Consider the following 23,919-nt stretch of genomic DNA (forward strand, 5'->3'; position numbering starts at 1 on the left):
AGTAAATCAAATGCAATAATGAATTTGTATTTTTATATATTAACATTTTTATCATAAAATTAATATTTTAAAAACTTATTTATAGAACAGCTAAGAAAACAAAGTTTTAATTAACTAGTTGTAGCTCCATGAAAGTTCAGTGGCCATAGGCTGCTGGCTAATCTGCCTAGTTAGGAAGTCTGTCATAACTCAGTTTAAGTTGGCATCGGTAGCAGCATATATGCTTTTAGATAAGCACACTTACCTACCTTATATCCTACTAGCCGCCTTTGGCGACCAGCCGGTTCACCAATCTTAATGTTCGTTAAAATTTTAATAATTAAATATTTTATGCAGTTCCAACTTTAATAGATTCTTCAGCAAAATATTTTAAAACTTCAAATTTTGATAGTCATATAATTCACTCATAATATTATAAAGGCCTTCAGTCATAACGTGATATGTATCTCTCTAATTTTTTTTTGCCCCTCGTAGAATTTATGCTTTAAATTAAAGTGTAAATGATTAATCTGCAATTAATATAATAATATTTTTTACTGAAACAAAGCATTTTTTTTAATAATATGATTACTGATAATAGAGTCACTGAGCGTTTAAACTTTATGGGCACTAAAGAATATCTTTCTTAATTTATGTAATATCTCAAGAATTTGTCAACAAAATTTTCTCAGATTCATCATGAACAGATCGATTAATAAACAATGTTTCATTTTAAATGCATTAAACACTAAGAAAATAAAATGAATCGTTTAAAATAATCGGTCTAATACAGGTTTTAAAAAACGATGTATTTAAAACTATAAGCATATACAAAAAAAATATATAACTAACATAAATACAATTTAATTACAAAAGTACACAACTAACCTAAAAATAATTTAAATCATTGAAAAGAGGTTAAAAAAAACTACTTAAAAAACGATGTACTTAAAACTATAAGCATATACAAAGAAAATATAACTAACATAAATACAATTTACTTACAAAAGCATGCAACTAATCTAAAAATAATTTAAATCATCCGTTGAAAGTGGTTGTCATGACAACAATCAGAACAATGCGCATGCGTGAATTTTCTTCGCCAGTTAGGTAACGCAGATGCGTGAATTTTTCTACGCCAGTTGGGGTAACGCTAGGCAGATTATACATTTTTAATTTCCTTTATTCTGTGTTATTTTAATTCAAAAGTACTTCAGAATGAATCTGAAACATGGATTAATTAACAATGTTTCATTTTAAATGCATAAAACATTAAGAAAATAAACAGAATCGTTTAAAATAATCCGCTGAAAAATATTAACCCTAGCCTCATTACTGTTGGGAGAAAAAAGAACTGAAGCCTTACTCATTTGGCGGAAAAGTTGGCGGTGGGGAAAATGGAAGATTTTTTTGGCTGGAAAGTTAGTTTTTAATTAATAATTAAAATTTCAAAAAAAGGGACCCCAGGTGCACATTCCCGACCTCTAAGGTATATATGTACCAAATTTGATAGGTGTATGTCAAATGACCTGGCCTGTAGAGCGCCAACACACACACACACACACATTGAGCTTTATTATTAAAGTATAGATGTAATACCTCTGCCTAATTAGAGACTGACTGAGATTTAAAAAAAAAACAAAACAAAAAAAAAAACTGAAAAATGTTAAATGTTTCTTGAATATATTAAAGTATGTTCTAAATTTCTTTTCATTTTTTTTTTTCTCTTTTTCTTCTTCCTTTAGATATATTTCTTTCATTGAAAGCAATATCAGTAGAATGCAAACAAAAATACACAATTTTCGAAAATATATGCAGTCGGTAATGAATCAGATTGATTGCTTGCACCAAGTTCATTTAGCTCCTCAAAGATATTTAAAAATGTGTTCTGAAGTTTGCAGACGAAGAGAGTTCTCTGCTCGATACATGAAGGTTAGTCTTTTTGTTATTGAAACGTTATAGTATTGAAAAAATACTACATATACAATACAATAAAATTCATTCTGAATTTATTTTTATTCTTTGTTTAAATAATATATTTTCCATTATGTTTTTTAAGTGCCAAATGCATTCTTTATTCTTTTTATTGTCATGAAAATATTTTATGTTTTGTTTTTAATACATAAATTCAATTTAACTGAATTGAAAGTTACATAGAAAAAAATATTTAATATTTATTCACTTAATATTGTACTCTTAAAATAATTACTAACAAAATATGTCTTTTGTTATTCTCACATTATCTTATCATTTATTGTTGTAAACATAGTTTTTCTTTATAATTCACATATTATTTAATTTACAGTGGGCCACAGAACTTTCATCCCAATGTGCAAAATTATATGAAACTGAAGTTTCTTTAAGAAAGAATATTAGTAAAGAGGTAAAAAATATGGTTGATGGTTTGTTTCCTGGAATGAATGATATGCCTCCCCCTTTTGCAGTAAGTTTCTTTACTTTTATCAACCTTATTTAATTTGGTGATATTTGTATTAATGCAGTATATAAAGATGATTGTTTGTGCGCATGTCATTTATACAAATCTGCAGTTTAAATACATTCTTGAAATTAGCAGATTTGATTTTCCAAATAAGAGGAAATTTGCCATTTCAAACTCCAAAAGTTAATTAAAATATAAGTAATAAGTTAATTAAAATAATATATCCACCAGAGCAACAATCTTCCAGTAAAATAAGAAAAATGTTGAAAGTTTTGGAAATTATTGCTGAGTATAATAGAAAGTATGTTATGTATGCTTGCAATAGCTATGCATGTTACACAATTTCATTTAACGATACTGCTATATCTCATTTTCATCATTTTTTTTTGTCTACTAATATCTGTGGACAACTTTTTTTGTAAGAAAAGCATTTATTATGAATAATAATTATAAATTTGAATATTTCTTAAAAATGTGTCACATTGTCCTATTTAACATAGATTCCTATGAAAAAAATTATTTTGCTTAAAATTTTCGCAATATGAGAAAGATTCTGGAATAAATTATGCTCTTTAAGTGAGGTTCCACTGTATTAATTTTGACTATAATGTCAGCCTTTCAGTTATGCTATTATGGATTCATTGTGTATTCTCAGCGCAGGGGCATTATATTAATAAAATTTGTATAAAAATGAAATGAAAGGAGAATGAATTAAGATAAGTTTGTACTTTTTGAAAACATCAGAAAAATCAGATTTATTATGCAAAATATTTTCTAAGCTCTGAAGGCTCTTCAAGTCAATTAATGTTGAAATATACCTAAAAGGACCTAATGTGAATGTAATTCCTTTATACACTGAATATTCAATGGGCAAAATGAAATAATTCCATTATGTGATTTAAAAAAAAAATGAAAGAAAGTAATTCATTTGTATATGTTCTAGATTGAATGTCCTCAGCCTTTTGACCAACATTTGCCTGAAGTAACTCGTGAGGATTTAGATTGGTTAAAGACTTGTGTTCCAGAGCTCGCCCACCTGTGTGAAGTGCTTCCTCCTGAACCTTTACCATGCATTTCTCAAGCTGAATCAGACTCTGCTTTCAGCAGCAACATTCCATCATCGCTGAAAATAGTAAGTCATGTTTTTGACGGTACTGATTTGTGTGAAAAACCTCTTTTTGAAAAAGTTGGCATGTCCTATAAAGTGGCTGCTCCATCTACTGATTTTAATAGCCTTCCTAGTGAGTATGCCAGTTTACCTAATGAAGTTTTTAGCCTTACATCAAGTCCCTTTGAAGACTCATTCTTGCCTAATAGTGGTTCTGAAACTAAAATAAAACGCACAAGAACATCTCAGGTGTCAGGGCTGTCGGTCAGTGCTGCTATTATGGAAGAAAAGCACTCTTTGTCTGTTGAGTCTGATGGTGAAGAGTTTGAAACCTTAGATCATTATTCAACTTCTCCTTTAGAAACAATGCAGTCTTTGCAGGAAACAAGATTACCATCTCATCCGCGACTCTCTAGTTCTTCTGATGCAGCTGATTATAATATTCGTAAAGATCATTCCTTAAGAGTTTCTAAAGCATCTAGTGATGGAGATGCAATTTCTCCAGTACAAGATCGTCTAAAATCTTCTGATTCTTTACTAGCTTCTACTGATTTTCAAGGAACTGAATATTATATTGATGATTCAATGCCGTCCTCATATACTGAAAGTAATGCAACTTCGCCTTTACTGCGTGGGAATCGCTTGGTGAAATCCCATCATGTTGTGTTAGCAGAGTTGCAAAAACAACTAGAGGAAAAGAATGAGGCTTTAGCTGGTCATTCGGTAAGTCAGTTTGTTTTCAACTGTAGAATATACTTTCATGGAATGCTCGTAGTCTACATCTTGTCTGAAATTGAACTGGCATGCAGTTTTTCTTTTTTTTTGAATCTGCATTAAAGGTTACACTTTTGGAATGTGAATTCAATCCTTTTTTTTTTCTTTTTATTCTGTGAGCAGTTTCTTTCATTCTTATTTTCTTTGTTCTTTGGTTTGTTTATTTTTTAGTAGTGATTTTCAGTTACATTTTAATTGCCTTTATTTGTTCTTATGTTTGAAATTCCTTTTATTTATTCTGTAGTATAGATTATTATTAATTTTTTCAGTATTCTAGTTTTCAATTATTTGAGGATTAGAAATGCCTTTGCCTGTCTTTGAAAAAAAAAATTGTAATGTGATAATGGTTTTTATGTTTTGCTGCAATGAAGTTCAGTGTAGATTATTATTTATTTGACACTTATTTTTATAAATATGTTTTGTTCCAATGATAAATTGAATATTACCATTTGAGTTTTTAAATCAGTTTATTTCATAGATTGTAATTTTTTTTATAGGGCAATTTTTTAAAAAAGTTGTAATCATATTTGAAAATTAATGAGCAGCTTTTTATGTATCATTGTTTTCTTCCCCTTCCCCCATTCCTAAAAAATATTGAGTTTTAGAAATAAAAAAATAAATAAAAAAGTTTTTTGTTAAGAAGGATTTTTGTTATTAATTCAGAGTATTAATTTTTTATTGGAATCCTTTTTGTAAATATATCTTACTAAGCCATTTAACCAGAAATTAATTTAATTTTGCATTGTAGATTATTAAAAAAAATATTTCATAAGTTGAATACGGAGGAGGAGAAAAAAAAAAAAAAAAAAAAAAGAAGAAGAAAAGAAAAGCATTTTATGCAATTTAATGGAATTTCAATTTCAATCATTGTTTCATTCATAGCATTAAACCAATATAATTTATTAAGTCTTTAAAGTGTAGTGCTGTTATGTGGCAATTGAAAAACATTGCTGCTTTCAGAGCTCATTGGAAAATAGCCACTCCAATATATTGAAGGTGCATGCCAAAATATCTGCATTACAGAAATTCATCCAGGAGCTCCGAAAGAACCTGCAGCATGATCTCTCCAATTTGAAAGCAACTGTGAAGGACGATCTGTGTGAAGGAATGTCACAAGCATCGCAGATAGTAGAAAACATCAACTCTTATATGCAGAGACTTAATCAACAAATGCTTCTAGAAAAGGTGTGTTGAATTTTTTTGTTGAGTATTCAAAATACGTATCATTACCTAGAAAAATTAAAGTTAAAATTTTTTTTTTTTTTTAATGCTTCCAGTTTTAATGCAGTTTGCTAAATCGTAACATAAGAATGTTCATGCAATACAATACTTCTTTAACACATTTTGAAAAATTTGCATAAAGAATTTTGCTTCGGATATATCTTAGAATTCAGTTTCACTCCAGCATGATTAAAAAATTAAGAAGATTGCCAACTAAAAGAACTGTATTGAAGATTTCAAAGTAAAATAATTTGAATGCACTAATATAATTTCATGTATAATCGGACTTGGGAAGTTGAACTAATTTGAACAAGACTAATATGAAAGATATAATTTCCTAATTGTCAGATTGTTCTTTGGAAATACTCAAGAGAGGCATTGCTAATTCTATATAAAAAGCAAGCTATCGAAAATAAATTTTTTTTAAATATAAGAGCAAAAGTTAATAGTCTGCTAAAGGAATTTCACGAGAAAGCATTTGGCTAATGGTGCTTATTTAGTGATGAAGAAAAGATTACATAACATATTTTTAGATAAAAATTGCTGTATTAAAAATATTTTTCCTAGCTTTAGAAACATATATATATATATATAATTTTACAAAATAAAATTTATACTATTCTTTTTTTATATAATATGAAGTTACATAAAATGATATTTGTGAAAATCTAACAACCATATTATAAAAACATTTTTATATGTGCGTGTGGATATTTTATTGTGTATTTGTTTTATTTCATGGCATAAATAAAAGTTACTTCATAACATAAATGTACATTTATAGGTTTATGATCTATGTTTCCTCTTTAGACTAATTAGATTTGATTATTTGAATATTCCATTGTGCTTGAAATTAGAACCTTGAAACCAAACTGTATTTAAAAGGGAGCTTATGTAGCATGGATATTTTCTGCCTTTTTTATATTTTTTACTCCTTCACCTGACTAAAACATAGAAAGTTGTATAAATGAATCTCTCCAATAATGGCTTGAATGTAGGAATTTGTTATTTCTGCATTCAAACTCTGCCACTTTATGAAAATTGTTGGTGTATGGAATACGGATTGTCATAAGTCATTGGATTAAATTCAAGTTATAGATCCTGTCATTTTTCTCTAATTTTTAAAAAAATCAATATAGGTGGGCTTTGAAAGGTATTAAAATTATCCTCTCTATGGGGGAGGCTCTATTCAAGTTTCGTCATTTCTGTTTAAATTTTTATTTTTTTAACAAATTTTTGCATTGTCCTATAGTTTTAAAATCTCCCCTCTCAATGTAAATTTTTAATTTTTCACAAATTTTTGTATTGTCTTATGGTTTTGGGATTCAAAATTATATGGGTTGACCCCATAAAATAACTATAATAATAATTATTAGAATGAGAATTATCAAGTACTCCTATAGAGTTGTTAAACTACATTGTTTTGAATTTTATTTGTTCTGAAGGAAAATGTGTTTAAAATACTTCTAATTGCTGTTGTATTTTAAAATATCTATTATCTTCCAAATTTATTGTAAGAAACTTTAATTTTAAGGAAGAAGCACTGGATGAAGCCAAAAAGGAATTTTCTTCAATAGAAAATGCGTATATACATAGATTGGAAGTTGAAAGTCAAAAACTGAATGATGCAGAAAATCAGATTGTGCATTATGAAGAACGACTTCGAGAAGCTCTATCTAGCATAGAAGATTTAAAACATGAGAAAGAACAGGTTTAGTATTTTATAAAATTTCTCTTAAATTTTTATCACCAAATTTTTGTATCAAAAGTTAGTGCAAACATATTATTATTATGTGATCTTTTAACTCTCCCAAAGCTAGAAACTATAGTTATATACTTTTTCTGAAATGAATTCTGTAATTTATAGCTCTACTGTGATCTTCAAAAGCAAAAGGAGCTTACAAAAGGGTATTTGTTGGAGCATGAACTTGAATTGGATTTACTCAAAAACCAAATGAAAGAAAAAATAGAAGAACAAGAAATAAAAATTATTGAATTGAATCAGGTAAAAATAATAAATGAATTGTTACGCTATTTTATGTACAATATGCATATATGTATATATATATTTATATAATTAGAAAATATATTTGAACGGTTTATTAATGATGATATCTTGTTATAGAACTTATTCTTTTGCTGATTTTTATATAAAATAGTTTGTTTGATTGGAAATACCTTTAATTGATTTTATTTTATTCTGGTTGTTACATGAAACTCTAAAAGTCACATATACAACTTAGAAACCATATCTGTAAAACTTCAATAAAAATATTTTTTAATAAATAATTTTAATTAAATTTTTTTTTATTTGTAAAAATATTAAAACAGGAAAATTGATACTTTTATAACAAAAATGCAAAATTTTTTGCTATCATTCCAAGCTTACTTAACTAAGAAGTTAACTGTCATTATTTTTAGGCTCTTTCAAATGCTCTCAGTGAAATAACAAATCTGAAAGAAGAAAAGTCCAAGATTGAGGAAGATTATAATGAAAAACTTCAAAAAGAACAATCCATACTATCTGAAATGCAGGAAAAACAAAATCATCTGAATCAGGAATTAATTCGGTTAGTTATATTTATTTAATAACTTAATTTTACGTATTACTATTTCATTTGTAATGTCTTGAGTGTTTTCATTGTCATAATAAAGGATATATTTTGAATTATCTATGTTAAATTCTAGGTTACAAGAGACAAAAGATGTTACAAATAACATTTCAGACCTTGAAATGGAACTTAAACTTATTAACAATGAAAAGATTCAGTGCCTGAAGGTATATATTTTTAGTTTCTTATAATTTTATTCATTTCTAAAATTGCATAATTGCTAAATATGAAATTGATTTCTTTTTTTAAAAAAAATAATCAAAGCAAATGTGGTTTTGGATTTTATTTCAAAATTTAGATGTTACCTCAAAATAATTTGTAAATGTTTTCTTGTCATTTCTTTTAATTTTATTAGGATCTAGAAGACACTCGACAGAATTATGATAAACTCAAAGCGGAAATAGAGGTATGCAAAGAAACAGCACTTAAAAAGTTGGAAGAAAAACTTTGTCTTCGGCATAAAACGGAAATGGATGCTATTCGCTGTCGCTATAGGTTTACTCTGGAGGCTTTACCATTTGCTTCTGATGCAGAATCCTTAGATCTGGAGGTATCCACTGAAGTTTTTACTTAGCCATTAGTAGTTGTTTAAAATTCACATGAAAAATTTAAATTATGTATAATGAAAAATTATATTTTGAATATCCCTTTTATGATGACATTAATAAGTTTTTTGGAATATTTAATTTTTCTTGCATATGAAATTTTCATATATCTTTGGTTTGTATAAAAATTGTGGCAAGATTCATTAATATTTAAATTTTTTTTCTGAGTTTTGAAAATTTTATTCAACACTGGTTGCTTAAAAAAATGAAATGAGAATGAACATCTTACATTTATATTTTCCTGTCTAGTATTAAATGCTATTAGAAAATCTGTAAATCTAAATTGTAGATATTACTTGCGTCGTTTTAGAATTTTTTGGAAGAAAATTAGTTGCATTATATTCTTGATTACTTTTTTTTTTACAGTGAATGCGCAAGATTGCCATTGACCCTAAAAACACCCTCTTTGTATTCTAAAGGCCTTATTATTATTTTTTTTTACTTGAGTTCCTAGCAGCAAAATTTACAAATGTGAAATTTTTCTGTAATCAAAAATTTATTAGCAAATTGTGATAGTCTAAAGTTTGTAGCAATTGCTGAATATGTAAAAAATAATGAATCAGTCTAGTAATAAAGTTGGAACCAATGACAGTTTTTCATTTAAAATAACAGTGCCCAGCATTTATTTTGAAGATGCTAAATAATATTTTATAAAAGTCATCGTTTCAGAATTTTTATGTGCTTAATGTTGCATTAATCCAGGAAAATTAACTTCATATAGTTATAACAAATTGAAAAATACATTCATTTAGTGAAAGTCAGTATTTCAAAATAGTTATGTATTTAATGTTGCATCGATCCAAAAGAATTAACTTGACACAGTTGTTAACAAATTGAAATTGTATTGTGTCATTGTGTAAAAATTCAATGTATAAATGAAAATGATTACGATTATACATTAATCCAGTTTTAAGTCTTCTAAGTAAAGTAGTAGTACCAAATTCTGCAAAATTTCTAAGTTTTAATCCATCAGAAAGAATTAGTATTGACAGTTATTATTGTTATTATTACTTGTATTGGTATTTAAGAAAATATGTAAACTTTAGGAAATCATGGAAAATAACACAAATATAATACTTTTGCATAGGTATGCTGATATATTCTTGTAATAAAAGAATCAAAATTAAAAACCCAAAATAATATTTTATTAAAAAATTATTATTATTCTGAAAAATTATTATTATTTATTTTAAATTATTTAAAATTTAAATTATTCTGAAAAGTCAAATTGCCTTGAAATCAAAAGAACAATATGGGCAAGAAAAAAATATTAGTTTGAGGATCAAAAGATATCAAAAGGAAAAGAAATTCAACACAAAGTGTTAAATGCTTTTTTGATGTTAAATGAACTAAAAAAATAAGAAAAAATACAAGGAGTGTTTGAAGAATTTGAAAAAAATGCTCTGAACAATTACAGAGAAAGCCGAGTTGACAAATAATATAAAACATCTCTATCAATTGGATAATTTTCACTGTTCAGAAAAAAGGAAAAAATTTAGAAAGTATTGAGGGAAACAAATAGAAGTAAAGTATTAAAAGAATATGAATTTTTTTCCTTTTTATAATGGTGTTTTCTGCTTAGTGCGTTTCTGTATATTCAAACCTAAAAAGGTTTTGCACTCTTAAAAATAAAGTTGTAATTTTTGTTCTCTTCATATTATATGTTAGAGAACAGTTGTGATGGAAACACGAATAATGTTCATTTGTTTGAAGTATTATATATGATCAATAAATTTTTGAAATGTCAAATTTTTTTTTTGTTTTATTTAATTATTTATAAAGACAAATTCAAATTTTATTGTTATCTAAATGAAAATTTTTTGTTCTACTACTTTTGTAATAAACTTGTTGAATTAATCGTTAGCAATTCATCAAATCATTACATTCTAAACTGCTTTAAAAACAGTGAGAATAGCCTTAAGAAAAATACTGTTTAGACTTTCAGGCATGAAAAGAGTGAGAACCCTAATGTATTAATATATGCTGCCTTTATTGTCTAAGACTTTTTTAAAAATCATTTCCATTTATTTATTATATATTATTGATAATAAAATTTCTGTTGTAAAGTTGTTATAACAAATCTGATTTTATTCTATTTTGAATTAAAATATTTTATTCAAATATCATTTACCCTTAATCAATAGTTTAACATATTAGCAAGTCTTCTCTTGAAACATACTCACATGAATATTGGTTCTAAGTTATATGTGTGCATTATATTGAGAATAATTAAATAATATGGTGCCATTATTATTTCACAGTTATTCAATAAAAAAAATTAAGAGTATTTACTTTGTCTTTTTTGGTGAAAAAATTCATTTTGATTTACTTAAAATGGCACCATTTATTGAATGCTTTTTTGTTATAACAAAGTAAAACCTACATAATTAAAAAAAATCTAAATGGTGATTCCACAATTATTATATATTAATGAATTTGTCATTTTGTTATAAATTAGAAGCTATTAATATAATTTATGAATCATGCTTTAGAAATAATTATCATTATACAGATCTTACTATACTATAGTGCAACTATTTTCATAGCACCAATTTTTGCATGTAAAATATATAATAAAGAAAATCTTTTCCTAGTGCCCCCAAATACTTTTCTAAATCAGGATATTTTATCAAGAAATTGGAGTTTTCAGATTAGTTGGAATTGAATTTACCTGAATTTAAATATAACCATTCTTTGAATAAATATTAATAATATAATTTTAAAAATCATGCTAAAAAATGTGTTTTTTCAGAAGTTTTAAATATATTCATTGGATTACATTTTATAATTGGATTACATTTTCAATTGGTGTTAATTTATTTTCAACTGAACAGATGCACACTCTACTTGAAGGCATAAAAAAGGAGATAATTGAAAATTCTGATTCTTGGAGTGATGATCTACAAGCTTTTGCTGAAAAATATAAAAAAGAATTAGATGATATGATAGAAGAAGTTTTAAAAAGGCAAAAAGAAAGAGACAAACTAATTTTAACACTGCAATCAGACCATGAGGAAGCATTAGAAAAACTGAAATCTCGTATTACTGCTGAAAATCAGGTATGTGATTTTATATATTGCTTTGAATTCTTATTCGAATATACTTTTAAAAAAAATAAGTTTTAATGCTATTTTATAAATATTTTTTATGGTAGGTATAGTAGGTGTTTTTATCGTAGGTTTTATGTACGTGCAGATGCATATTTTTTATAGGTAGGTAGTTTGAATACCAGTGAAATAGATATTTGGTATATGATAATATTTTGTTTTAATTTATTGGGAAATATTTTTCATCTTTTTTATTTTACAACAGTCATTAAAAAATTCTTCATGTGTTTTTTTTATTTATGCATTAAAAATTTATTTAATGTGTTATTTAAATAGGTAATAGTTAGTTGTAATATGGATATGCCAACAGTAATCTTTTGGAAATTGTCACATATTGACCTTGTGACTTTTTTTCCCACTCTACTTTTATATGAAAACCTTTGCAGTAGTCATAAGTAAAAGTTTCAGATAAGAACTTTTTTAATAAATGATGGAGTACTTGTTTTAACAGAGAACATCTTCTATAGGCGGACCATTATATTTGAAACATTATTGAGAAAGCAAATTTAAAAAGGAAGCATTGTTGCTTTAAATTTTGTCATAATTATGCAGTTGAGTTAAAATAAAATTATAATTCCCAGCCAGATTTTTTTTTTAATAATAGAGTTTGCTTTTAAGCAAGCAGTTTTATGAGGGCATATGTCTTTTGTAGGTAATGATAACTTATGTAATGTAAATCTTTCTTAGTAACTTATGTACATCTTTCTTAGGTAATGATAACTTATGTATTTGAACAATTTAATTGGTTATTGTTACTGCCAGATGTTGATACAGGGCTTACTTGTCAGAGGAATAAACTACTACCACAGTATTGAATTTATGCTATGAATTTTATATTCAGCTAGAGCTCCAAGGGTTACTTATGCATTCAAAAGATTTTTAATGTTCAGTTGAACCTCACAACTGTTGGTAGCAATTTCTTTGCATTGCAAGAATATATTGATACGCAATAAAATTTATGAAAGTTATGCTACATTTAATTATATTACCCAAGTAATTTCTAGCTTTTCTGCCCTTGTTTATTGAAAAGCAACTGAATTGATAAAATTTTATGTAATTATTCTTTTTCAAAAAATTGATTGCCTCTCTTTGTGATTGTAGCTAGTCAAATTAAATTAAAAAGAAAATAATTGAAATAAATTTTTCTGAGAAGCTATAAATATCAGATACATGTTATTCAAAACACATTCTCTATTTTATATTCAACTGTGTTTTTTTTCTGTTTTTTTATAATTATGAGAGTAGTATGAATTATAATTGGCTAATAAAAAATGGCAGATTTGAATTATTTATCAAACTTTGTTCTTTTTTCAACTAAAATTACTAAAGAAATTTTAAAATGTTATCAGATATGCATTTTTTACTCCAAATGATTGAGAAAGGTATAAAGTACTTTGTTGGTATAGGCAGGTTTGCAGTTTATAAATTTAAAGAACAATGTATTGAAACTATATTAGTTTAAAAGTGAATGTTTTTGAACAATCCAGCAAATATTAATAACAAATATTTAATATTTTTAGATGGCTTTCTGTATTATTAAATTTTTTAATTTTTAAAATGCAATTAAAATTTAGCAATTATAATAGATTTATTTACAACTAAAACATTTTTTATTCTTCTAGGTATCTTTCAATGAAGCCATCAATAGATTAGCTAAAGATAAAGATGCTAAAATTGATGATTTGCAGTCACGAATATCTGTTTTGGAAGCCAAATTATTTGCCATTAAATGTAAGATGCTGCTGTTGTATTCAACATTCCTAAGAGCATATTTGGAACATTTTAAAATAATACAAATGTATAATTTCTTATTATGGATATAAATACTTTATTGAATGTAGTATAGAACTTGTTAATTTTTTTTTATCAACAAGTATTCACATGTTAATCTTAAAAATTGCCAATTTGTATGTGTGGGAGGTGGCGAGTAATTTGGGAGAGTAAACTGATGATAAAACTTATATGCTTTAACACATGTAAAAAATTAAACTATAGCTAGTATGTTATATTTCATTTCAGTTCTTTATATTTAAAAATAAAATAATACTTTTTTTTTTTTTGCAATTTTTCTTTAAAAAAATTGGTTAGGGGAATGGCAAAATAAAGTTAAAATTGAGACTAAATTTATTGCTTGTTCCTATAGAGAGGTAGTAAAGTTTATTGTTATGGGAGGCAAATATTTTAATCAACAGAAATATCTTTCTATTTGATAATATTCTAATATAAATTTATGCAGTTGACTAGGTAATCTATGTAACTGAAAAATCAGTATATTTTACTTTACCCATTTGATTATTTTCCTGTTAATTAGTAAATATTGCTTACTCAGGGACTAATATATTTTTCTGTGTGAATGCTGATATTTTTGTCATGTTTTCTATGTTTGGTATTTTAGAGTCTTGATATAGATTCATATTAGTGCAAAGTAAACTTAAATTATTGTAATCAGGGTGTATAGCATCATTAAAATTCCTTAAAATCTGCTTGTTTTTTTATGGTTCTTGCTTAAGAGCCTTAGTCCTTACTTTAGAGGCAATGTATTTTTAAAAAAATTCAAGTGCTTATATTTTCCTTCTGAAAAATAATGTTTTTTTATTTATTTATTTTTAACGATTATTAGGTTGTATTTTCTTTGCTGTGTCATATTTTTCAAAGTTTTAAAGATTTAATGAAATTGTAAGTCATTGAAACATTTTTCTCAATTTAGCAAAATGCTGATAGAATGGGGAAAAAACATTGTTTTTATTTGCATGACTCTTCTTTCTTTTCTTTTAAATTGGGGAAAATATATCTTGTTGATTTATTTGATTATTCCTTCAGCTTATTTTGCTTGTTTAGATTGGGAGTGTAGCATCATTTGTATTTCGTGTTTGCTGAAATGCAGTTCTAGTAAATGCTTTGGTTTTTGTTATAGGTTTTCATTTTTTACATATTTAATAAAATTTTATATTCTAGATTTGTTTACTTACATTCTTAAACTTTTTTCAAGGAATTTACTTTTTTTTCTTATACTACTGACAGTAATATAATTACATAATTTAAGATTTGTGATGAAAATCTTTTAATAAGATTTTTCAAATGAAACGAATTTAAAAAAAAAAAAAACATTTTAAATCACTTTATTTCAGTATAGTTGAAAAAATATTCAGTAATTTCCGGTATTATTTTATGTTTGCATAAAATTGGATACTTAGTTGATAACCAACTTAATTTCTTTCATCAAACTCATAGTTCTGTAATAAAAAAATATTACATTAAGGTAGGTTCTTATTTTTTTTTCCTCTCTAAAGTTACTTTAGTTCTTATAAAATGCTTATTTTTAAAATAAAAATTAATCTGCTCGCCCTGGTTGGTAATTTTGATTGCACATTTCCTAGAATATTACAAATAAGATGGCTTTTTTTTTTTTAAAATAACAATATAGATATTTTTTGTTGATTTGATTAGATGTTTATTTTGATTTACATTGTTTGGAATATGATTTCTGTTTATTCACATTTTAGATTGGATAAAATTTTAATGTATGTAAATTTTTATTTCAGCACATTTAAGTCAGTATCCTTCGCCAACAGAAGGCCTTATTACAACTAGTGACTCATCTATGTCCCAAAGTGATTCTGGTGCTTCTTGGTTAGTATCATAATTATAAAGCATTCTTTTTAAAAATTTTTCTTTTAACATATCTATTTTTATGCATCTAAAAAATAATTAGATCTCTTTTATCATCATTATGTGCATGTTGAGAAAAAACCTTTTTATTATTGTCTTAATTTTTTGGTATGTTTATATTATTAAATAATAATTTTAATATTGTATACTGTAGCGAATTTTATAAGATATTGCACCATCATAATTTTTTCTTCATCTTTCTATCCTTTTTTTAAGTCTATTTATTCAGAATGTTAGTAAACCATATAAGGGTCTTATAAGTCATTTCTTAAGAAGGCCAATTCATTGGTCCATGCATCTTTATAAAAACATAAGCAAATTTTATTTTCTTTTACCATAAACATTTAAATGTTGAGCTGATGAAATATGGCACATTATTTGGCATTCTAAGAGCTAAGTTGGAAACTAATCAAAGATATCGAACCACATTTATCTGTGTAAGATGTCTTAAATATTTCAATATATAGAACAAAAAGTTATTTAAAATTATTGATTGTAAATAGGATATTAGTAAAATTTTTGCAGTCAGCATTTTCTTGTGATATTTTTATTATAAAGTATGAAATTTGGACATTATTTTTCTTGTGAATATTTATCTAATATTTTTTAATACTTATTATCTAAAACTGTACTTAAGTTTCATTTAAAAAAATTTTGAGATTCATTGGATGCAATGAAAAAATTCTGAGTTTTTCTCAGTATATACTTAATCAGCAAATTGTGATACACATAATATAGTGCAATAGCAATAACAACTTTGGAAATTCTATAGTATTTGGCAGATTTATGGCAAATTGCTGAAATTGCAAACTTACAAAATTGTTTTTAAATTAATAATTATGGAAGATTCAAGGTGTGTTTTTCACAAAAATAAGGACCAGTTGAAAGAGCCACCATTTAACCATATGAATCATAGGAAAATTCATACACAAATTTCGAAATAAAATAGTGCTATCTAATGTAACTAGTGGAAGAGATTAAAAAAAAAAAAAAAAAAAAAAAAAATGCATTTTAACTGGATGGAAATTAAAAGCAAGATACATATAATGTAGTGTATAAGCACATAAGGCCTAACAAAGAATTATGGAAATGTGCTCATCTTACATCAGCCCATTGACAACAAAAATCATCCAAAAGTGCTAGTCTTGGAATCTTGAAATAAATAGCAAATGTGTAGAATTAAATGCAACCAATTTACATATCATACATATCATATAATAAATATTTGACCATTTTAAAAGAATGAACTTTTATTTGTATTCTTTTTCTGTTATAGTTCTTCCAAAATCTTTCTAAGTGCAGATGAAAGTAGACTGCTCACTAAGCTGCAAAAGGAACTGGAACCTGTTCTGGAATCAGTTCCTTTATTGTAAGTAAAGTTACACATATCATTATTATTATTTATTGGTCTTATTAAACTGATTTTTTAAATTAACTTCTTTTGTAATTTTAGGAGTCAAAGTACCCATAGCAGTGTAGTACAAAGTGAAAGTTTGAAAAAGGTATTGTAGTAATATAGAACACCCTGTTTAATCATTTAAATAACTCATACTATAATTAATTTAACCATAATTTTAATATAAATATTAAAAATGATATATATCATTTGTAAAAAGCAATGTCTTAAATTTTAGATTGATATTTTTTAACTTCTGTGTTTTCTAAGCAGAAATTCAACAAAGACTAATCTTAATATAGTATCTTTGATCTCTTTAGTATTCTTTGTGTATTTAGCATCATTTAAAAATGCATTTATGTTCATAAAATATTTAGTAATTTAAATATTCATTTCTATTTTTCCATCCTTTTCTCCTCTTCCTTTATTTTTACGTTTCTTTATCCTTTCTATATTATATATATTTTGATTTTTTTAAAGCTGTTCTTTAAATATTGTTTATGGTGGCATGGTTTTACAAATTACTAACTTCCACTTCCAAATAACTATCTTCAATGAATAAGTGAAAATTTTTCTTTGCTAATGATCCTGTCTATTTGGTCATTTTTGTATATTATAATTTATTTTGTCCCAATGTAGTGTTTATGTAGTTCAAGGTGATGAAAGGTTGTAATTAATTGGAAAAAAATTGTGGTATGAGGAACTGATATATAAAGAAATATGTGAAAATTTTAATTTATCAATAGCTTTTTTTTAGTAAAGTCTAAATATTCTAAAATTCAAAATTTTCTAATTACTAATTTTTGAATTACACTTTTGATTCTAGCAAGTTCTTTTAAGATTGAAGTTGATTTGATAGAAAAATATGCAATTAATATTGAAGTTAAGTTAGACAATTAAATTCTAATGCTTATTATTTCAAAATATAACAAATTAAAACAGAGGTTATCTAGTTTGCCATAATTTTATTTCTCAAAGACAGCATATTAAAATGGACAGCAAATATATTTTTTTCAGTTGTTAAATAGGCTTTTTATTCTAAATTAATTTATGATTGATATTAAGATTGTTATATTCATTCAAGAAAGTGAATTTTTTGAAATATGCCCTTTTTTTCATTCTTGAATGTCTTTTTTTCTGAAGCTATTTAATTTTCACCTAATTTAACTGCATGTGTTTGCTCTTTTTCTGATTTTTTATATTTTGTGTAGTATTTTTGAGTGATGTCTTACTCATATTTGGTATTAGATTTTTAGGTATTCTTGAATCTAATATTTTGAACGTAGTTAATCATTTAGTTAAAAGTGAATTTACTATTTCAGAAATTGAAATCGAGAGATGAATCTAGTCAACGATTATGGATGGGACATGTAAGCATTGCATGTTTCTTTGCCATGTTCAAATTTCAATGGATTAAACAATTTTCTTCTCATATTTTATCATTTTTTTTAGAGCTGAATAAAGATTAAATTAATAGTCTGGCTTTTTTTGCGGAATTTATTTCTTCGGTTCTATGTGTGTTTTTAAATAAAGCACTTTGATTTTATTTAAATATTTTTAGACATTTCTAGGATGGAGAGATAAAACTTATTCAGAAAGAACTGTTTGATTTTTAGTGAACAATTTTGTTAAGGCTTCTTAGTTAGAAATCCATTCAATTTAAATTATGTTGGCATGCCAATATATTTAATTTTATGTATATTTCCATTTATATACTTGTTTGTAAAATTATTTTTTGAAGAATTCATTTTTCTCTACTTATTAAAATTTTTTCGTATTTTCCCTATATTTTTTTGTTTATTATGTCTAGATTTCAAAATGTATCAGTTCTTGTCTATCTTTGAATATTTTTGTATTATTTTTTATTTCATGTTTTAAATTCAAAGTTTTGGTTTTTATTATTTCCTTCTTTCCCCCCCCCCCCTATTTTTATTGATTGTACAAAATTTAGTTTCCAAAAAATAAATCGTAATTTATTTTTTATTCAAGACTTTGTTTTTATAAAATAAAAACAAAGTATTGTTTTTTTTGTTTTTTTTTCAATATGAATTGTTTTTTTTTTTTCAATTTCAATATGATAATATGATGAACAATAATATTAAAGTGTATAGTTTTTTGTGATTTTTACGTCGATTTTGTTTTATCAATCTATTTAGTCCCCAATGCTCTTCCAAAATTTCAGATGAATTGGAATTGTGTAATTCAGTAATTAAATCCAGAATCAAAGATAATCTTAAAACGGGTCTTAATAAATTCTTGTATAATTTTTTTAAAAAAATCTGCCAACACTTTCATTAAATTAGTTACTGCAACTGGTCACATGATGATATTTTGATATTGCTAAACATGTTGAAATCAACTGAAATAGAAATAAATATCTGCAAAATTACGAATTTTCTTACATTTTCTTACTTGCATCTCAGCTGAAATTAAAATTTAAGTGCTATATAAATGAAGAGTGTTCCAATACCTGTATCAATATCAATTTGTGTACAGTTTAAATACCTCTTAAATGAGGGATTAGTGGAAATTTTATTATTTTAAAATGATTTTCTCAATGCTTTTTTGAAATTTCTGAATCTGAAATAAGTTTCAAGATAATTATCAGTGTAAATATTTTTAATATATTTATTATTTTGAAGTCATATATCATTTAATTATATTTTCAATTCATTATCTTGTTGCATATTTTTAGACTCCATCTCAGCCACCTTGTTTTGACTGTAATAACAAGATTTCCATTTTAACGTAAGTAACTTCTATATTTTATATTTGTAAAAATGAAAATTTATTGAAAAGTGCTATCAGTATAATATTTAAATTCTTTGCTGATGATTGTTTGCATGTTTAAAATATGTTTTTCAAATTCTTTCAAAAATCTTATTTTATCTTGTAAATTCTGCTTTAAAATCTTGTTTTTGATACAGTTGTAATGAAGGAGACTTAGTCTTATTGTGTTATGAAGAAAGGCATGAAAATTTTGCTGTATTTCATTTTGGACCTTTTGTTCATTTTCTTCACTCCGACAGCCTACAAGCTTTAAACTTGAAACTTCGTAAGTAGTTTCAGCATTTCCCCTCTCTTAGATTGTTAGCCACTTAAGGTTCAAATTATGTTTTATCATATATGCATATACAAACATAGAATGAATTATGAAGGATTATATCCTTAAGTGGATAATTGGGTTTTATATAATTATTAATATTTTAAAATCTTATCTTTTTTCAGCTGCTGGACCAAATGAGCGATGGGCCCTAGGTGTTGTAGTAAAGAAAGAATTTTGTGTGACAAAAAAAGTACTTGCTCCTCAATTTTTTTTTTAAATACAAGCAGTATTTATACATTTTTATAGCTCCATTTTATTTATTGAGTATAAACCCAAAGATAAAATTTCCCACACTATGTTTCAAATTTGACTTTTGATCATAAATAAATGTTTAAAAATTTATAGATGAACTGTAAATTAATGACATCAAATCTTGATATGTCATTTGTAACAAATTTATTTAAACAATTTGAAACTTATTATCTTGATAAATTATTTTTTCTAAATTATTACCTAAAGATACAGAATAAATAATTTTAGAAATATTTTTCAATAGTAAAATACTTACCACACTGATTTTATTAATATGAAACTAAATTTTAGATTATTTCTCTTATGCTGTATAATCTTTCTTTCTCAACAGCAAGAAAATAGGTACAAAGTATCTTGTGGTACAAAATTTTATCGAGTTAAAGTGAAACCCTGGGATCGTGAGACTGCTCTTGCCCTCCATCAATTGCAACGAAGCACACATATGACATCCACTGTATGTTCTTCCAAACCATCCATTTCCCAGTCATCTTCGAAGGATGCAGATGGAGGAAAAGGAGGAGGATCGGGTAGCATGTCTGCTTCAGCTATTTGACGTAACCATGGATAATTGAATACTACAATTGTGATAGACTGTGCAAACCACAAACTGGTTGTGTACTTATTAAGAATATATGATTACTTGAAGAAACGAATGAAAAAGTGTAAATGACTCCTTACATATGTCTACGTTTGATCCTACTGCAAGTTATTTGTAAATCATAGTAAAGTTAAAATTATCTAAGCTTTTCTTTATATTCATTTAAAATATGTTTTGAAATTACAAACTATGTTACAATAATGTCATTTTGTAATAAGTAATAAAATTTACTCTTACAGAATTAATTTTTCATAAACAGTTTTTTCATAAATTAATTCATCTTAATTGGGAAATCTTTTTTAATTTTGTTGGTTGATTTGGGCTTTTCTTTTGGTTTTTTTTTTAACTTTTATGATTAATATTTTTTTCATATTTACAAAATTCAATTGTGAACAAAGTTTTTACTTTTCATACCTATTATTTCTATGTATTTAAGATATGCTAGAACTGTATTTTTTTTTTTTTTTTGATGAATAGGGCTTGTATCAAATAAACTGCTTTAATATATGATGAAATTATGTCTGAAGAATTATCCATAGAATTTATTCACTGAATAAATTCTATGGATTCTATTATTTAAGAATTTTAGTGAATATTTTTTAAGTAAAATTATCTTTTTAATTTTTATACCTTATTTCATTAAATTATTATACTTATAATAAGTCTTTATTATTTATGTTTAATTAAACAAGGGACTTTGGGAGTTTGAAAATAAGTTCTTTATTACACAAATTTTTGTGAATGCATTCAATTTTATGCCCTTTTCTCAAATATGGCTACCTAATTCTTTTATAACAAGAATTAAAGTTTTATTTAAACTTTATTTTAGAACGATAATTTGAAATTAGAATGTTTTAGTGCACTTAAAAATGTGTAATTTCTAAGTCTCTCTGTGATCAAAGAAGTATTGTGTTCAAATAAATAATTTATTCAACTTCTCTGGGAGAATTAAGTGAACTTCTGCCAATATATAAGTGATATATTTGTAAAAAGTTCCCATGTTATTTGTCTGCTTCTTTGTCTTTATTTATTTGGGCAATGTTATCAAAAGGGAAGAAGATTGGTTTTTTATAGAAAATGATTTAGTTTGTTAAAGTGCAACTATTTTAGTACGAGAGATTTCATTGTAGTTTTTATGAGTTTTAAAAATAGTGTGAACCATTCTTTGGGTATGAATAGTCTTATTTCTACAGATAAAATTATTTATTAAATTTTTAATTGAAATAACTTAAAATTGTTTGCCTTTCACTGCCTGATTTTACTAAGACCTTTATGTTTATTGCTCAAAACCAAATTTTGTGTCATTTGTCAACCATCCATATTTAATGCCTGAGATTCTTTATGTGAATTTTTATAGTGACTTTTTTTAGACTTAAAAAAAATTCATTTTTGTCTGATGCTGTACTTCCATAACGTTCCTCCTTTGAAATTAAGCTTTTTTTTTTAAACATGTATACATGTGATTATCTTAGAGGAGGAAGAAAGAGCTATCAATGCATCTTTTTTATTATCATTTGCTATTGTAAACATATGAATGTTTCTGTATCAGGGATATATCGTTATATAGGCTTTAAAATGAAACAATTGCTGACATTAAATATGAATATTCACTAAAGTTTAAAAAGTTATCAAAATATTATATATCATATTTTTAATTTTCTAAAATTTCTTTCTTATTTTTTGAAATTTTGACTCTTAATTATTAAAATTCTAATTTACTAAATGGAATTTTGTTGTGAATTTGAAGTTTTTCTTTTCTTTTGAAAACGAGTTAATGATAATCTCTAAAGATTTTATCTAATAAATATTTGCTTATTAATTTTATGATGTTACAGTTATTTTTAAAATTCTGTATGAAATATGCTGCTTCCCTCCAAAACATTTGAAGCCTATTTTTTAAAAGTCAACATGCTATCTGCATCAAATGCAGGGAAACTGCACTGCAAAGTGTGCCTTCTGAAGCTCAGAATAAAAATGGGCTTGAAATGACTCTAAATATGGCCATGGAATGTGTCCTGAAATATCTTGTGTGTATATACTACATTGCTCTAATCATTGTAGAAATGAAGTCTTCTGTACAAAATTTCCTTTTAGTGTGCATATTGTACAGATTGCTACAATTTTAGCTGTAAATGTTAGTATATGCACTATTATAAACTGCCAAAGAGCAGCTTGTCTTCAAATTATGTCGCCTATTTTTGCATGTATATAGAATTAAGGCCATGTACATGTGGCAGTTTCAGGGCTTTACTAGATTGTAATATAGTTTTCATAAAAGTGAGCACCTGTATTGTTTTTAAGGTATAGTTTTGCCCTTCTCTGTAAAATACACTTTACAGCTTTTTCTAATGCAGTTAAAATGCCACAATCAAAGACTGTTAATAAATCATTTTGTTACTTATGTAAATTGTGCTGTGTGTTCTTTTTTTTTATTTGAAATTAACTACATGTGTTTTATATTCATATAGTTAAAAAATTGCAACCCTTTTCCTGTTTGCTTTGTTTTGTGTCTACTTGATTTTAGTAATTCTTTAAAGCTATTAGCAACAATACCCATTTTTTTTTCAGCATTTACTTATACTATGTTTTCTTCATCTTTAAATTGTTGTCTGGAAATTCATTCTACAAATGCATTGTTTCTTAATTAATTTTCAGTGCTTTTTTTTTTTTTAAATCCCCAAGGGAGTTAATTTTCTGGGATTCTTATTTTCAGAAAATTGTAAATTTGATTATAAATAAGATTGACTCTAAAAAAATTCAAATATTTCATTTTTCCACAAAGAAGAAATGAGAAAATGTCCAAAATTTATTTGAAATTTCCATTTATAAAAGATATTTATAATATGTGATGAATTATGACATAAATATATAAATGAAGACAAAAAGAAAAATTAAACAATTTTAGAGTTAGAATCAGTACTGACAATTATTCTTTTCTTATAAGTAATCTTTTAGTAATTATTGTTATTAAAAGAAATTGCTAATGGATTGTGACAAAAAGATTATTATGCTAATTTCTGATTAATGACTAAATTATCATAATATTTTCAAA

General features: G+C 25.6%; 1 protein-coding gene across 4 annotated transcripts in view; it reads left to right on the forward strand.

The window, feature by feature from the left end:
- LOC129962789 (RB1-inducible coiled-coil protein 1-like) overlaps positions 1-23,268 on the forward strand; it is a 34,349-nt gene extending 11,081 nt beyond the window's left edge. For 2 of the 4 annotated variants that reach the window (XM_056076786.1, XM_056076793.1), the window contains exons 11-29: positions 1,725-1,911; positions 2,285-2,422; positions 3,363-3,551; positions 5,262-5,486; positions 7,057-7,233; positions 7,390-7,527; positions 7,944-8,092; positions 8,211-8,301; positions 8,490-8,684; positions 11,574-11,798; positions 13,469-13,577; positions 15,389-15,476; positions 16,792-16,884; positions 16,969-17,017; positions 18,234-18,281; positions 19,607-19,659; positions 19,839-19,966; positions 20,140-20,207; positions 20,601-23,268. In XM_056076786.1, the coding sequence (XP_055932761.1) occupies positions 1,725-1,911; positions 2,285-2,422; positions 3,363-3,551; positions 5,262-5,486; positions 7,057-7,233; positions 7,390-7,527; positions 7,944-8,092; positions 8,211-8,301; positions 8,490-8,684; positions 11,574-11,798; positions 13,469-13,577; positions 15,389-15,476; positions 16,792-16,884; positions 16,969-17,017; positions 18,234-18,281; positions 19,607-19,659; positions 19,839-19,966; positions 20,140-20,207; positions 20,601-20,822 (2,572 nt within the window). In that variant the 3' untranslated portion in view covers positions 20,823-23,268. The remainder of the gene's footprint in view (positions 1-1,724; positions 1,912-2,284; positions 2,423-3,362; positions 3,552-5,261; positions 5,487-7,056; positions 7,234-7,389; positions 7,528-7,943; positions 8,093-8,210; positions 8,302-8,489; positions 8,685-11,573; positions 11,799-13,468; positions 13,578-15,388; positions 15,477-16,791; positions 16,885-16,968; positions 17,018-18,233; positions 18,282-19,606; positions 19,660-19,838; positions 19,967-20,139; positions 20,208-20,600) is intronic. The other 2 variants (XM_056076805.1, XM_056076801.1) reach the window with 2 other exon arrangements.
- The last annotated feature ends 651 nt before the right edge of the window (positions 23,269-23,919 follow it).

Source organism: Argiope bruennichi, chromosome 1 (genome assembly GCF_947563725.1).
Source record: "Argiope bruennichi chromosome 1, qqArgBrue1.1, whole genome shotgun sequence".
Lineage (NCBI taxonomy): Eukaryota > Metazoa > Arthropoda > Arachnida > Araneae > Araneidae > Argiope > Argiope bruennichi.